This window comes from Nanorana parkeri, unplaced genomic scaffold, assembly GCF_000935625.1.
Source record: "Nanorana parkeri isolate BGI_ZX_2015 unplaced genomic scaffold, ASM93562v1 scaffold534, whole genome shotgun sequence".
Classification (NCBI taxonomy): Eukaryota; Metazoa; Chordata; class Amphibia; order Anura; family Dicroglossidae; genus Nanorana; species Nanorana parkeri.
In genome coordinates this window covers 412,105-426,977 of record NW_017306802.1, presented here as the reverse complement: position 1 = coordinate 426,977, position 14,873 = coordinate 412,105, and the positions used below count along the sequence as shown (strand labels likewise).

General features: G+C 36.9%; 1 protein-coding gene across 1 annotated transcript in view; it reads right to left on the bottom strand.

The window, feature by feature from the left end:
• Positions 1–14,873, bottom strand: part of TTN (titin) — a 270,471-nt gene that overhangs the window by 166,023 nt on the left and 89,575 nt on the right. Inside the window, 25 exon segments of the mRNA XM_018561614.1 lie at positions 103–381; positions 469–756; positions 1,819–2,097; positions 2,779–3,060; positions 3,172–3,450; positions 4,126–4,407; positions 4,885–5,172; positions 5,281–5,568; positions 5,684–5,962; positions 6,052–6,330; positions 6,441–6,719; positions 6,877–7,164; positions 7,258–7,536; positions 7,677–7,958; positions 8,053–8,331; positions 9,180–9,461; positions 9,856–10,143; positions 10,257–10,544; positions 10,637–10,915; positions 11,006–11,284; positions 11,373–11,651; positions 11,851–12,138; positions 12,243–12,521; positions 12,622–12,903; positions 12,992–13,270. Of these exon segments, the coding sequence (XP_018417116.1) occupies positions 103–381; positions 469–756; positions 1,819–2,097; positions 2,779–3,060; positions 3,172–3,450; positions 4,126–4,407; positions 4,885–5,172; positions 5,281–5,568; positions 5,684–5,962; positions 6,052–6,330; positions 6,441–6,719; positions 6,877–7,164; positions 7,258–7,536; positions 7,677–7,958; positions 8,053–8,331; positions 9,180–9,461; positions 9,856–10,143; positions 10,257–10,544; positions 10,637–10,915; positions 11,006–11,284; positions 11,373–11,651; positions 11,851–12,138; positions 12,243–12,521; positions 12,622–12,903; positions 12,992–13,270 (7,053 nt within the window).

Genomic DNA, 14,873 nt, shown 5'->3' with positions numbered 1-14,873 from the left:
ACCCCTAACCCCCCCCCTTCCACACTGTCCATAATTATGACAGACCTCAACGCTGTTTGTTTTTTTACAGCATACTTCTGTTGTCTCATTTAATAAACCAACCTTTAACAAAGAGTTGAGTAGAGCATGAGTCCCTTCCAGCATCATTACTGACATGACAAGAATATTCCCCACTTTGTAGGCTGTTGACATTGTAAAGTTCCAAAACTGCCAAAGACTCAGTCAGTGTAATATTGCAGTTGCTTCCTGGCAAGATTTCATCACTTCCTTTATACCAAGAAATTTTGAATGGTGGAGTTCCACGAATCACACCAGCAAAGGTAACTGTGGCGCCTGGGAGGACTTCCACAGGTTCTGGCTTCTCCATGAATGATGGTGGCTCTGTTAAGCAAGAACTGTAATTAACAGCAGATTCAAGAATGTAGACAACAAAATCAATAGGATGTAAATATTGCTTATCAACATTACCTCTAACAGATAAAACAGCACTGCATTCATCAGATCCAGCAACATTTGTAGCATGGCAAGAATATTTTCCAGTATCTAATGGCGCCAAATCACTGACTTTCAGTGTGCAAGTGTTATCTGTGAGGGTGGTCTGGTACTTGTCTCCACTGACAATTTCACTTCCATTGAAAGACCAAGAAACTACAATAGGTGGAGATCCAGATACTTTACATTCCATGGAGGTTGTTGTTCCAAGTACGCCATATGTTTCCTTTAGTTTTCTTGTGAAAGATGGAGGAATAATTCGGTCTGAGAAGTACAAAAAATAAAGTTAATGCAGAAAATACTGTATTGTGCATAACATGTCATATTTTCACTAGCATTATGGGCCATATCTTACTGTGTGAATTGTCAGGTTGCCCAGGGCCCCATCCTAAGGGCCTAAGGGGAGGAAGTACCCACAGGAGGTACTCTTTATCTATTCACTAAATCCAAAACACACACAGAAATGTGAATGAAATGTATTCCCTGGGATGTGGTCTATCAATAGCAAAAAGCAAAGGGGCTTGCAAAATACATCAACTCAAAATTTCGTATCCCACATGAAGTATTGCAAATGCAAAGGGGAAAAGAAAAAAATTAAAGAAAAGGGTCGTTAGCCCCCTAGGATGCTGGCACCCCATTCTCTACTATATTATAGAAAAAAAAAATCAGTGTTAATTTATGCTAAAACAGTAAATATGTGAGAAGTGGGGGAGGCATTATATGTGTAAGCTGGCCATACACTTTACAACCATTTCACGACTTTCGTCTTGCGATGGTTGTAAGGTAATTAAAAGCTTGTATGATCTGCCCATTTTGGACAGGCAGATCGTACTTGCGATCATGGCAAGTCCGCCCAGCTGAGGGGAGGGCTTCCGATGACTGCAATGCTGAGCGGGCAGTGTGAGCTTCCGCACACCGGCCTGTGCGGCATTTGTCTTACGAGCACGCTCGGCTGGTTTTCAAACGTGCTCGTAAGACAAAAGACGTGCGACCATGCGGTAGAAACGGTCGCGCGCCTTCCATACACCTGCCAATTTTTGTACGATGGCGGGATTTCCCGCGATTATCGTACGATAATCAGCAGGTGTATGGCCACCTTAAAAATGCTTTTCTTGATCTAATCTTCAGTGGGAATGGATACAAAGAGATTAAGCAACAAGATTATTTTTCACTTGGGAAGATTGTGCAATTCTAAAATTGTGCACATGACATCATATAATCAAAGGTCAGCCGTGTTCATCAGCTCGGTAGAAACAGAGAACAGTATTTAAAAGGCAATAGATAAAGTTGTATCAAAGCACATTACAAGCACATTATATTACCAACCTGAGACATCAACAATGGCCGTGCAGCTGCTGCTGCCAACATTGTTCTTTACTTCAAACTTGTATTCCCCACTGTCATTTGTTCCGGTGGAAAGGATTTTCAGGCTAGCAACTTTGCCAAAGAGGCTAACTTTGTATTTCTCATCACTTGTCAGTTCTGTTCCATCTTTAAACCAGGTGGTTATCAACTCTGGGGTTCCACCAACAGTGCACTCCAGGGTGCAAGAATCACCTGCAGTAACCTTTGTTGGCTGTGGCTTTTCAACAATTATTGCGGGCTCTGAAAAACAGATATTAACATATTTTAAAACCACAGTTAATCTGTATGTAATTCTATTAATGTGGTGTTTCTACTATTTACATAGGTAAATATATACAAGACAGCTATTGATACAATATACATATGAGGGACACTACTGACAATTGCGCAAGTTTGGGCTCCTTGTGTGTTTCTGTACCTCCAAAGCATGCTTGCTCTAGGTTTATTTATTGCTTTATAAAGTATATTCCTGATTAGGAGATTAGTTACAATAAAGTAAGGGGCCATATTTTTAGAGGCACTTTGTCAAGGCAGTGTGCCTTCATGCATATATGAAAATCTATGCAACAAAACCTCTGTTTTTAACGCACAATGTTGATAGAGATTAGATTTTGCTTCTGTGCTTACTATCTAGCATGTCTTCTGAAGAATTTGTATTCTTCTAAGTGTTGCCGAGCACACGTGCACCTTGCTTTTGCTTTTGCTAATTGGAGCAATTTACATTTTTGCATGGCTTTAATAATTATGATGCCCAGTTTCCAGTATAGTCTACCACAGTACAATACTTCAATCCCCCAAATTATTGGTCCTAGGCAAACTGCAAATTTCTTCTGATTTCATCAATAAAAACAAAACCTCCTATGGGCAAAGAAAGTAAAATAAAGGTAAAATGAAAGTGTTGTTTACTGAAGTAATACTGACCTAACACTGATAAGCTGGAAAAGCATTCTTGTGCACCAGCCTCATTTTTGATCTGGCAGGTGTATTTCCCTGTATTCTGTGGTTTAATACTTGCAAAGTTTAGGGTTGCAATGTTATCGACAAATGAAAAACTGATGTTTTCACTTTCTCTGACAACCTCTTCTTTGTCCTTCAGCCATGCTACAGTGATGGGTAGGGTGCCATCGACTACAGCTTGAAGTTGAGCTGGCTCTCCAACCACTGAAGTAAAGTTTTCAAGCTTCTGGACAAATCTTGGAGGTTCTGTGAGGAAAAAAGTAATACTTTATAAAGACCGTGGAAAACAAAAATAAGGAAACTGATATTATTTTGCATGATATAAAAAAGAATTCAAGGCAGTTGAACTGTACCAACCTTTTAGCTTAATGGAACATAAGCAGGAGTCACTTCCAACATCATTTGCTGCTTTGCATTGATATTCGCCAATGTCACCAGCATCTACTTTGAGGATATGTATAGAGGCAAGGTAATTCTCTGTTATGATCTTAAATTTCTTGCTGCTCTTAATCTCCCTTCTGTCCTTAAACCAGGAGACTTCAAATGGAGGTGAGCCATTCAGCTGACATTTAAGAGTTACATCAAGTCCTTTTAATGTTAGCACAGGTTCTGGCCTTTCAATGAAGACAGGGGGCTCTACAATAAAAGACAAGATATATTTTATGTGCATTCTTAATTAATATGATTACTGCAAACTAGCATTACTCAGGGAAAATATTTTACTTCCTGCTTGCTAAAACTTTGGTTTACTGTAGCTTTAGGCAACACTTTTCTTTGCTATTCACTGATTACATTATCTACAGCCACATATGCCCATATTTAACGAAAAACTTATTAGTGCAGATTGAATAAAGAAAATATAAGCTCTAGCATGGATTCTCATTTACAGTCTGCACATCAAACAAACAACTCGGCCCATGTCAGTGGCCAGGTGAAGTAATTAGACATAGAAATGAGGGCGTGGCTGCTAACTTCTTATAAAAAGTAAAACATCTGTATATCAGTAACTGTGCTGTTTAGTCTGCTTGGGTTTTGGGGAAAGTAAGAATGCATTAAAAACACTAAACAGGGCAAATTAAGAAGCTGTCATCATATTTACTTGCTTTGGTTAAGGTTTTCAGTTATATTATCTAATTCTAATCTTTTATCTAATGGGGGAAGTGACTTTGTATATATAATATCAAAAGCCACATACTGAAGAAATCTTTCATCATTAATCTAAAGCGGACTAGTAATGGCTAAGGAACTTTTATTTGTCCTTCACCTTTCTTCAGTAACTATTTATTGAAGTAAATAAAACATGACTGTTACCTTTCACTTTTAGTGAACCACTGCAGCTGGCACTGCCGGCATCATTGTGTGCTTCACAGGTGTAGTCTCCACTGTCATCAATGTTTGCATCGGTTATCTCCAACGCTGCCACGGAGTCAACAAAGGACATTGCATATTTACCACTAGGTTGGATCTCAGCATCATTCTTGAACCACACAACTCTAATCTCAGGTGATCCACTGATTTTGCATTCAAACCTATCAGAATCTCCTTGCTTGATGACCTTTGAAGACTCCAACTTCTTTACAAAACGTGGTGGTTCTTGTGAAAAGAAATAAAAATATATTAGTATGTTTAATTGCAGACATAAATATTTGGTGTAAAAAATGTAATCATCACAGATTAAGGCCTTGATGTCCAGGCCAAATTTTTCTGTTAACTTAACAATAACTTTGTGATATATTAGTCTAACAAATGCACAAACATATTAAATTTGTACTATTATTTAATATATTGTATTCAACAGTTGCATTATGAAATACATGGCACTGCAGATGAACACTGCAGCCTGAAGGTGGCAGTGCTTCTCGGCAAGCTGAGCTGATTTGCCTAAGGAACCTCCAGGTGTAAAGTAAAATAGAAACAAAGCGAATGTAAGAGAATTTAACATTTTGAATATGGAAAAAAAATACTGATTAAAAACAACATTTACTGTAGAAGCATGTTATTTTACATGCAATTACATTAGGATAGAAGGGTTGATACATTAAGTAAGCTAACATTTTGTTTTGGATTTACCTTGCACATCAAGAGAGGCTGAGCAAGAGTCTTTTCCAACTTCATTGCTGGCATAACATGTGTAAGCACCAGCATCGACCTTGCTGACTTTCAGGATCTTTAACTGTGCTCTGTTTTCTGTAAAAGTGATCTTGTAGTTTCCCCCGGGGCGAATTTCTCTGTTGTCTTTTGCCCAAGAGACTTTGATTGGCTGTGTTCCAGTGACATGGCATTCAAAAACGGCAGCTTCTCCAAGAGGAACATTGATAGACTCAGGTTTAATGTCAAAGACAGGAGCTGATTTGGGTTCTGGAAGTGAAAAACAATTAATATTATATCTATATGTTAATGAACTAACATTCTGCTGTGCTATTTTTTTCTTTATAAAAAGGCTATGGCACTCATAATTCAACAAACCTGTGAGGATAAGTTTAGCGCTGGAAGATGCAGAACCAATGGGATTTGTAGCCGTGCAAGAATACTGACCAAGGTGGTCAACACTAGTGCTCAAAATATGAAGAGTAGCAATGTTGTCTATATATGAAGTTTGCACATTATTGCCATCTCTCAAAAGAACACCATCCTTATACCAAGAAACCTCAATTGGTTCTGAACCATTTATTCGGCAGTCAAAAGTAACAGGTAAGCCAATAGTTTCCTGAACATCTTTAAATTTCCTTGCAAATGATGGTGCCACCTTACGCTCTGTAAAAGAATAAGGTTTATTGTCAAAAGAGTTTTTCAAACCCCAAGCAGTTTTTCCCCCATGCAAAAAAAATATTGCATAGTTTAAGAGTTGTTGTAAAGAAGTGAATTTCACCTTGCACAGTGAAAAGAGCACTGGAAGAGGCAGATCCAACAACATTTTCTGCTTTGCAGATATATTCGCCACTATCTGTCTTTTCCACCTTGTTGAAGAATAATGTAGCAATGTTATTTTTGAACTGCATTTTGTAAGCAGGGGTGGACCTTAGCTTAGTGTCTCCCTTGTACCAAGATACTTTTATCTCTGGTGTTCCTCCTACTTGACATTGTAAGGATGTACTTTCTCCAATGGTAACCTCCACTTGTTCCAGAGGTGAAATGAAATAAGGTGGTTCTAAAGAACAAAGAATTGTAATAAGGACCATTAAAGAATGTTTAACAAAAATATTATGTTATAATATAGTCACCTAAATAAGTACAAACCTAAAATGGATAACAAGGCACTACATGTGTCTTGGCCAGCTTCATTTGCCACCAGGCATGTGTACTCTCCATCATCACCTTGTGTGGCATTAAATATTTCCAGCAGGCAAGACTTTTCTGTGGTGGTTACGCTACACCTTTCAGACTGGCTTATTTCTCTACCATTCTTTTTCCATGTGACCATAATGGTTGGAGAACCCACATACGTACATTCCAAAGTGATAGCTTTGCCTGATTCAACACTAGTATCATTCAGTTTCTTCACAAATGTTGCTTGAGCTATTGAAGTGTTACAAAATAAAAATAAAATCACATGAGCATGTACCATACTGTATTATGGTGGAAAATATAAATGTATTTTTTTTAAACTTGCTAGTGTTACCACTAACCTTTCACAAGGAGATGTGTTGTGCATGAGTCTTTGCCGGCATCATTTCTTACCAAGCAAGTATAGTCACCACTCTGTATTGAGTCTACATTGTACAACTCCAATGCAGCAAATGAATTTTGCAAGGAGATATTACAGTTAGGTCCTTGCACCAGCTCACTACTTCCTCTAAACCAGTTAACCTTAAATGGTGGTGTTCCTTTAATCACACTGGTAAAGGTAACATTTGAGCCTGGTAACACTTCTTGTGGATCAGGTTTCCTCACAAAAGAAGGTGGTTCTAAATACAAAGCAATTATATTGAAAAAGATTAGGTAAACTCTCTTCAAAAACTGCAAGTTCAAGACAAAGATTGTTAGACGAAGAAGTGAGGCAAATGGTATGAAAAAGCAGCTTTTAAGGAATGTTTTTCCATGAAGACTACAATTTCTACCAACCTTGGACTGTCAGGGACGCACTGCATTCATCAGTTCCTGCCACATTAGCAGCTTCGCATGTATAAGTTCCAACATCTGCAGCCCCCAGTGAATTTACTGTTAAGGCACAGGTATTATCTGTAAAGGTGATATCATATTTGTCACTCCTAACGATTTTGTTGCCATTTTGGTACCAAGAGACAGAAATGGGGAGAGAGCCAGAAACTTTGCATTCCAATCGTGTAGAAGATCCCAAGACGCTGTTGGTATCTTTCAGTTTTCTGGTAAAAGATGGTGGTATGACACGATCTGTGGGAGGACAGTATGCTATAAGTGAAACCAGATATCTATCATATATAACTATCTAAAATGTTTAGTAATTAAATATATAATTTTGCTAACCAAGAACATCAACTGAGACTGTACAGCTGCTTTCACCAACATCATTCATAACTTCGAAGGTATATGCCCCGCTGTCTTCCCTGTTAGCAGACAGAATCTTAAGCGTTGACCTCTTGTTAGAGAAGGTAATGGAGTACTTATGATCATTTCTTATCTCCCTGGCATCTTTATACCACTTAGTTATAAGCTCAGGTGATCCAGCAACAGTACACTCAAGAGAACAGGTATCACCAGCTGTGACTCTCATTGGTTCTGGCTTCTCCACAATTCTTGCTGGTTCTGAAACACAATTAAAGAGTGCAAGGAAATAAAAAAATATGTTAATTCTTTGGCAACTATAAGGTCTAAATTATTTACTAACTAATACCGTGAATTTGGTTATGCTACTATAAAATAAAATACTAATATAGGTTACCAACCTATTAGAGAAAGAAGAGATGCACATTCCCGGGAGCCCACTTCATTTGTGGCCTGGCATGTGTATTTTCCTGCATTTGAAGATTCTGTGCAGGCAATTTGCAATGATGCAATGTTGTTTACATAAGAGATTCTGACATTTTCACTCTCTCTGACAATCTCTCCTTTGTCCTTTAGCCAAGTAATTAAAATGGGCTGAGAGCCCTCAGTAACTGCCTGAAACTCAGTTATTTCACCAGAAAAGCAAGTGACATCGCTGAGCTTTTTCACAAATCGTGGTGGTTCTATAGAAGAAAACAAGTGTCCAAGGAGATGCATAAATTACCTTTTAAGAAGGAAAGGGGAAGACACTTTTAAAGATAAGTTAGCATACAGTACCTTTGAACTTGATAGCACAGACACAGTTGTCACTTCCAACTTCATTGACTGCCTTGCACTGGTATTCACCAATATCAGCTGGTTCCACATTAAGAACATGGATGCTAGCAAGGGTGTCTTTGGAAGTGAGTTTAAACTTTTTACTGCTTCGGATCTGTCGCCTATCTTTGTACCAGGCAACTTCAAATGGTGGAGTTCCCAAGAGTTCACACTCAAAACTGACATCAACACCTTTCAAAACCTCCACCGGGCTAGGTTTCCTAACAAAAATGGGGGGTTCTAAGAATAAAAAAAAAACATTTGTTTTTTTATGAAACAGAGGTTCAAAAAGTTGCTCTCTGCTATGAAAAGATATTAGCCTATTCCATACTGCCTCCTTCACACTAGCATATGGGGTAGGTAATCAACCATTACTAAAATTGCACAGATTAAATAGGGCTCTAAAATTGTTTATATCTATACAACTGAAATTTGAAAATACATCTAAACTGACCTCAGGACTGCATTTACATTACTAGAGTTAACTACCTAGGGCACTTGAAGCAACACATCCCTGCTAAAACCCTTTTATACAGGGTTTTTTTCTTACTGGTTCTATATCGGCTTATAATATTGTGATAGTGTGTAATTAGGCTTACATGAGATGACTGTATTATTACTGAAGATGGAAAAAATGTGTAACCACGGACCTATGTTTTTCTGTTTTTGTCCTCTCATAACAATGTCAGCTAATACTGTATGGGGAGACTGAAAGGAATTTTAAAGAGCATTTAACTGTACTTTTATTTCCGTCACCTGTTGCTACATAATTATAATGTCCTGCTGTGTTTTACTAAAATTAATTTGTATTTGGACAAAAACTGCTATCCAATCAAATTAAATAATTTCATAATCTGCATTATATTATCTGATTTATACCAACAGCTAAGACAAGTGCTTATACCTAAGAATATTGGGAGCAGTAATCAGACTATTCTTTCAACACTACATTACGCAATATTTCTGTACCCTAATGTCTTAATAAACTATTCATATATTGTTTTTTATAAAGCTAATAAAATGTTATTTGATTGTACCAACTAAAATGCTAATAAAAATAATAAAAGATAATAACAATAACTTGGCACCTTTTACTGTGATAGATGTACTGCAGCTTGCACTACCAGCATTATTGTGAGCTTCACATGTGTAATCCCCACTGTCTTCTGGACTGAAATTGTTAATCTCAAGAAGTGCCACGTTGTCAGCAAAAGATAAATTGAGCTTTTCACTTGGCCGTAGTTCAGTGTCATTTTTGTACCATACAACTCTAATCTCTGGAGATCCACTAATCTTGCAATCAAAATGGGCAGAGCCACCAAGAATGACAGTTCGTGAAGGTTCTAGCTTCTTTACAAACTTTGGAGGTTCTATAGAAGTAAAGAAGAAAAGTAACTATATGCGCAGTCACATAAAAAGGATTGTGTCATTTCATTACTAAGACATGCTGTTGTACTTTGCTATGTGCATGTGTTTTCTTTTATGTTTATATTTTTTTTTAAAGCTTTTTTTAGAATGTGCAAAAAATGTAAATTGTAATTATGAATGTATATATGAATGATGTTTTATTTGTAGCTATCCCTGAATTGTTAATTAATGAACTTATACAGTTACTGATAGAAACTATATAATGTAGTCAACATACCCCAAAGATAAAAACAAGGAGATGCACACAAAACAAAGAACTTACTTTTCATTCCTTTTACATTTTAGGCTCCTAAGAAGTTATGTAAGACTTTAAACATTACATGTATGACAGAATACCTTTCACACTCAATTCGGCTGAACAAGATTCTTTCCCAACATCGTTGGTTGCATGGCAAGTGTAGATGCCAGAATCCCCTTTGCCCACTTTTATAATTCTCAGGTGAGCTGTGTTGCCAATGTAGGAGATGTTATAATTTCCACCTGTTTTAATTTCTTTGTTATCCTTGGTCCATAGCACCTTAATTGGCTGTGTTCCAGAAACAAGGCATTCAAAGCCTGCACTCTCCCCAAGCACAGCACCTACTGATTCCGCTTTTTTATCAAAGATAGGTGGTTTCTTGGGCTCTATAAATCAAAATAAATAGCAAAATAGCTTAGTATTACATCATTTTTAAAGAGTCATGCTGTGAGCCAGCAGGGAAGTCTACCCACATTCAGATTATGATAAAGGCACAAACCTGAGACTGTTAGCTTAGCAGAAGAAGAAGCAGTACCGACTGCGTTGGTTGCTGTACAAGAATAGAGACCAGCATGGCCCTTCTCTAATTCCAGAATGCGAAGAGTAGCTACATTATTTACAAATGACATTTGGACGTTAATGTCCTCAGTTAAAGGTACGCCATCCTTATACCAAGACACCTCAATAGGTTCTGAACCATTAATACGGCAATCAAATTTAACTGGCTGCCCAAGTGTTACCTCCAGATCCTTCATTTTCCTGGCAAATGAAGGTGGAAGTTGACGGTCTGCAAAAAAAAGAAGTATTTCAGAAAATTTGCTTCCCGCAACTAAACTGCACATAAGAGGTAAATCAATCAATTTCCTAAGATAAATTCACCTTGAACGGTAAAAACTGCTTTAGAAGAAACAGATCCTACAGAGTTTTCTGCTTTGCAAATATATTCTCCACTATCATTTTTGTCGACTTTGCTGAAAGCAAGAGTAGCTACGTTGTTTGAAAAGTACACTTTGCATCCTGGAGTTGACCTGAGTTTTGTATCTCCTTTGTACCAAGAAACAACAATTTCTGGAGTGCCACCAACTTGACATTGCAAAGATGTTGAGTCACCAACTGTCACGTCCACATCTTCAATACTTGTAATAAAGTATGGTGGTTCTATCAAGAAAATAATTCCAGTAACTAAAATGTTACCCAACCTTAAGAAAAATCAGCAAACCTTTAGAGAGAAAAATCAGAAGCACAAACCTAGAATGGTCACCATAGATTGACAAATATCCTGTCCAGCTTCATTTTCAACCCGGCAAGTGTATTCACCATCATCTTCTTTAGAGCTACTTAAGATTTCAAGAATGCAAGATTTTTCTGTTGTTGTTAGGTTGCATCTTTCAGTTTGTATTATCTCTACACCATTTATTTCCCAAGTAACATAAATAGGAGGTGTGCCAGTATATGTGCTCTCCAAAATAAATGGTTTTCCAGTTTCAACATTGTAGTCTTTAATTTTCTTCACAAAGGTAGCAGGTTCTGATTCAAGAATACACAAAAGCATTAGCAAAGCTTCTGAAAATTAAGTGGCTAAAAGGAGAAAGCACAGCTGAAAAGAGAAAGTTACCTTTTACAACCAGTTGGGTAGTGCATGAGTCCTTTCCAGCATCATTAGAAACCACGCATGTGTAGTCCCCACTGTGCGCGGTATCCACGTCATATAATTCCAAGATGGAATCTGAATCTTTAAATTTTATAAGACATGCAGTTCCAGAAATTAGTTCACTGCTTCCCTTAAACCAGTGTACCTTAAAAGGAGGTGTTCCCCTAATAACACATCTGAAAGAGACTTTCATTCCAGGTAAGACTTCCAGTGGTTCAGGCTTTGTCACAATGGAAGGTGGTTCTGAAGAATTACAACACATACCATAAGATTCAAGGCAATAAGGATATATTTTCATTCACGGCAGTGCATCTTTATACTAAAGACACTTTGTTTTACAACAATTTTCATGGATAGAAAAAAAAGCAAATAGCAACATTAGGCTAAGAATATTAAGAAGTAAAGAAGATTATGCTCTGTCCCTGTAAGCAGTATTACTAACCTTGGACAGTTAGAGAAGCACTGCACTCATCAGTCCCAGTAATGTTTGATGCTACACAAGTATACTTTCCACCATCTGAGGATTCCAAGTTATTAATTTTTAAAACACAAAGACTATCGGAAAAGTCAGGCTCATGTTTATCTCCACTGAAGATTTTGCTTCCATTGTGAAGCCAAGTAATAGAGATAGGCGGTGATCCAGTGATTTTGCATTCCATTTGAATGGAGGAACCTACTGCTGCAGTGGTTTCTTTCAACTTTTTGGTGAAAGAAGGAGGTAATACACGATCTAATCAAGAAAAGGCAAAAACAAATTCATTTTCTTAAAGAACTGCTTACAGACAGTGTTATTATTGGTAATTTAGGAAAAACCTGAAAGCTAAAACAACTAACCAAGAACATCAACTGTTGCGGTGCAGGTGCTTTTTCCAACATTGTTTTTCACTTCAAATGTATATTCTCCACTGTCACTTTTGTCAGTAGACATGATTTTAATTGAAGCTACCTTATTGGATAGACTGATCTTATATTTTTGACTGCTGGTCAGCTCTTTGCCATCTTTGAACCAGCTAGCTGAAAGTTCTGGTGTGCCTGTTACTATGCATTCTATTAAGCAGACATCACCTGCAGTAACTCTTACAGGTTCTGGCTTTTCTAATATTTTTGCAGGTTCTGAAATAAAAAAAAATAATACATGTTGATTTTTAGCTGATTTAACATGTACAGTATGCCATGTAAACTAGATTATATTGCCTTTCATTTTCATAGTTACCTAGAACAGACACATTGGCTATGCACTCCCTCATTCCAGCATCATTTTTTATCTGGCATATATATTTTCCAGCATTAGCTGGTTCTGCCTTTCTAATCTGAAGAGTTGCAAGGTTCTCAAAGTGAGAAATCTTAATGTTTTCACTCTCCCTGACGATCTCTTCCTTGTCCTTCAACCAAAGAACCGAAATAGGTTGTGAGCCCTCGATCAGTCCTTGTAGTTCAAGAGGTTCATCCAAGATAACAGTTACACTTTCAACTTTCTTCACAAATTTTGGTGGCTCTGAACAAAAAATGTAAAGCAAAGATGAATAAAGAATGGCGCGTGAGTACATTTTCTTTGACGTCAGCTATGGGCTTGAAAGAATTACCTTTAAGTTTTATATTACAAATGCAAGTATCACTTCCAATATCGTTGGAGGCCTTACAGTGGTATTCTCCAATATCCGGGGCCTCAACATTAAGAATGTGAACCGAAGCAAGGTGATTTTTAGAAGTTACTTTGTACTTTTTACTGCTTCTGATTTGTCTGCGATCTTTAAACCAAATCACTTCAAAAGGTGGGGTTCCCAAGAGTTCACACTCAAGACTAACATCCACGCCTTTTAGGACTTCCGTTGGGCTAGGCTTCTTGCTAAAGACAGGAGGCTCTATAAAAATAATGAACATGTGTTACAACATTTTCTTTAACTTGTTTTAGGCTCAGAATGTGTAGCCAGCCAGCTTATCAATGCAAAGCTATATATATGTGCATGCTGATTTTGTAATATATATTTTCACCTATTGTTACCTATTAGAATAATTAAATAGTGTCATATTGAAAATCACTATAAGGAGTCCATTGATAAAAATTTGAATGTCATGAATAATACCTTTGCAAATGTTTTTAATATGTGCAAAGTGTTATTTTCTGATATTAAAGCTGTCTTTTTTGGGACCAATCTAACATTTATTTGGCCAGTCCAAATCGTTCCAGTGCTGTCAAATTGAATCCAAAAGAATTTGTTAAATATTATGCATGTTACTGTATGGATATCCCTGTCAAATATAATCAGTAATGAATGAAACATAGTCTAAGAACATTTGATCCTAAGAGAGAATGTCCTAAGAACATTCGATCCTAGGAGAAAATATCCTAAGAACATTTGATTTTGTCCCATTCACACAACAGCTACTGCTTTATAAATTGTACAAAACAGCTCTAAAACTAATGACGTTTAATTCACACAGAATGAATGTAGATGCAGTTTTGCTGGACAAATATCTATGCAAATCGTTTTATAAATAGACCCCAATTTGTTAAAAACTTTAAGGGGTCTGTTTATAAATGTTTTCACACAATATGCACACAACTTTCAGCCATGATTCACACATTTTCAATTGAATTAAAATAGCAAAATGTGTGAATAGTGTGTGAATGTTGTATAAAAACATTTATAAATAGCCCCTTACAGTTTTAAACTGTAGAACAAGTTAAGAACTTTACAACTGATTTTAAGCTTGTTAATTGTACTTATAATAGGCAAGCCATAGCAATTATATTGCTATTAGCTTTAAGTGTTACTGTAACACTTTAAGCAATTTGCAGCTATGCTTTCAAAAATATCAAAATGTATAAAAATACATTTGTTTAAAATAGATATCATCATAGATAAACTACACACCCCACATTTTCTTTTTCATGAGAAAATGTTAACATAACATTAGGGTTATTCTTTATTACATAAAGTCTGTAAAAACTGTAAAGACTACTCTACACATATCCAACAATTTAAACCTGAACTCTAGGCAGACTTATCAAAATGGCACTTAATGTAGTCATTTATTACATTCAAATTTTTTCTAAATGTGAATAAAGATAAGTAACTGACTCTTCCTTCATATTTAACAGCACAGGGAGAGAGAGGGCTAGCCCTAGGAGCCAGTCAGACCCTGCCGTAGTGTATGTGTGCTGACAGGAAATAAGCTGATAGAATGTACTGGCGGAAAGAATGACCTGTTCTGCTACTGCTCATTCATCTGCCTTTGGGTGTGTACATGGCCAAGTTGTGTTGTATTATCTAGCAGGGGTATCTAGATCACAAAACTGTCAGCACAGAATTGTGAATCTTTTCCCAGGCAAAATATGTATTTTTCCCAGGCATATATGTATTTTAAATGGGTTTTTAATTACCTGTCTACAGTTCAGCCTTAACAATCTGACCCATGGCTATCAGATACTGTAAAACTACAGGAAAAAAAAAACTTTTATAT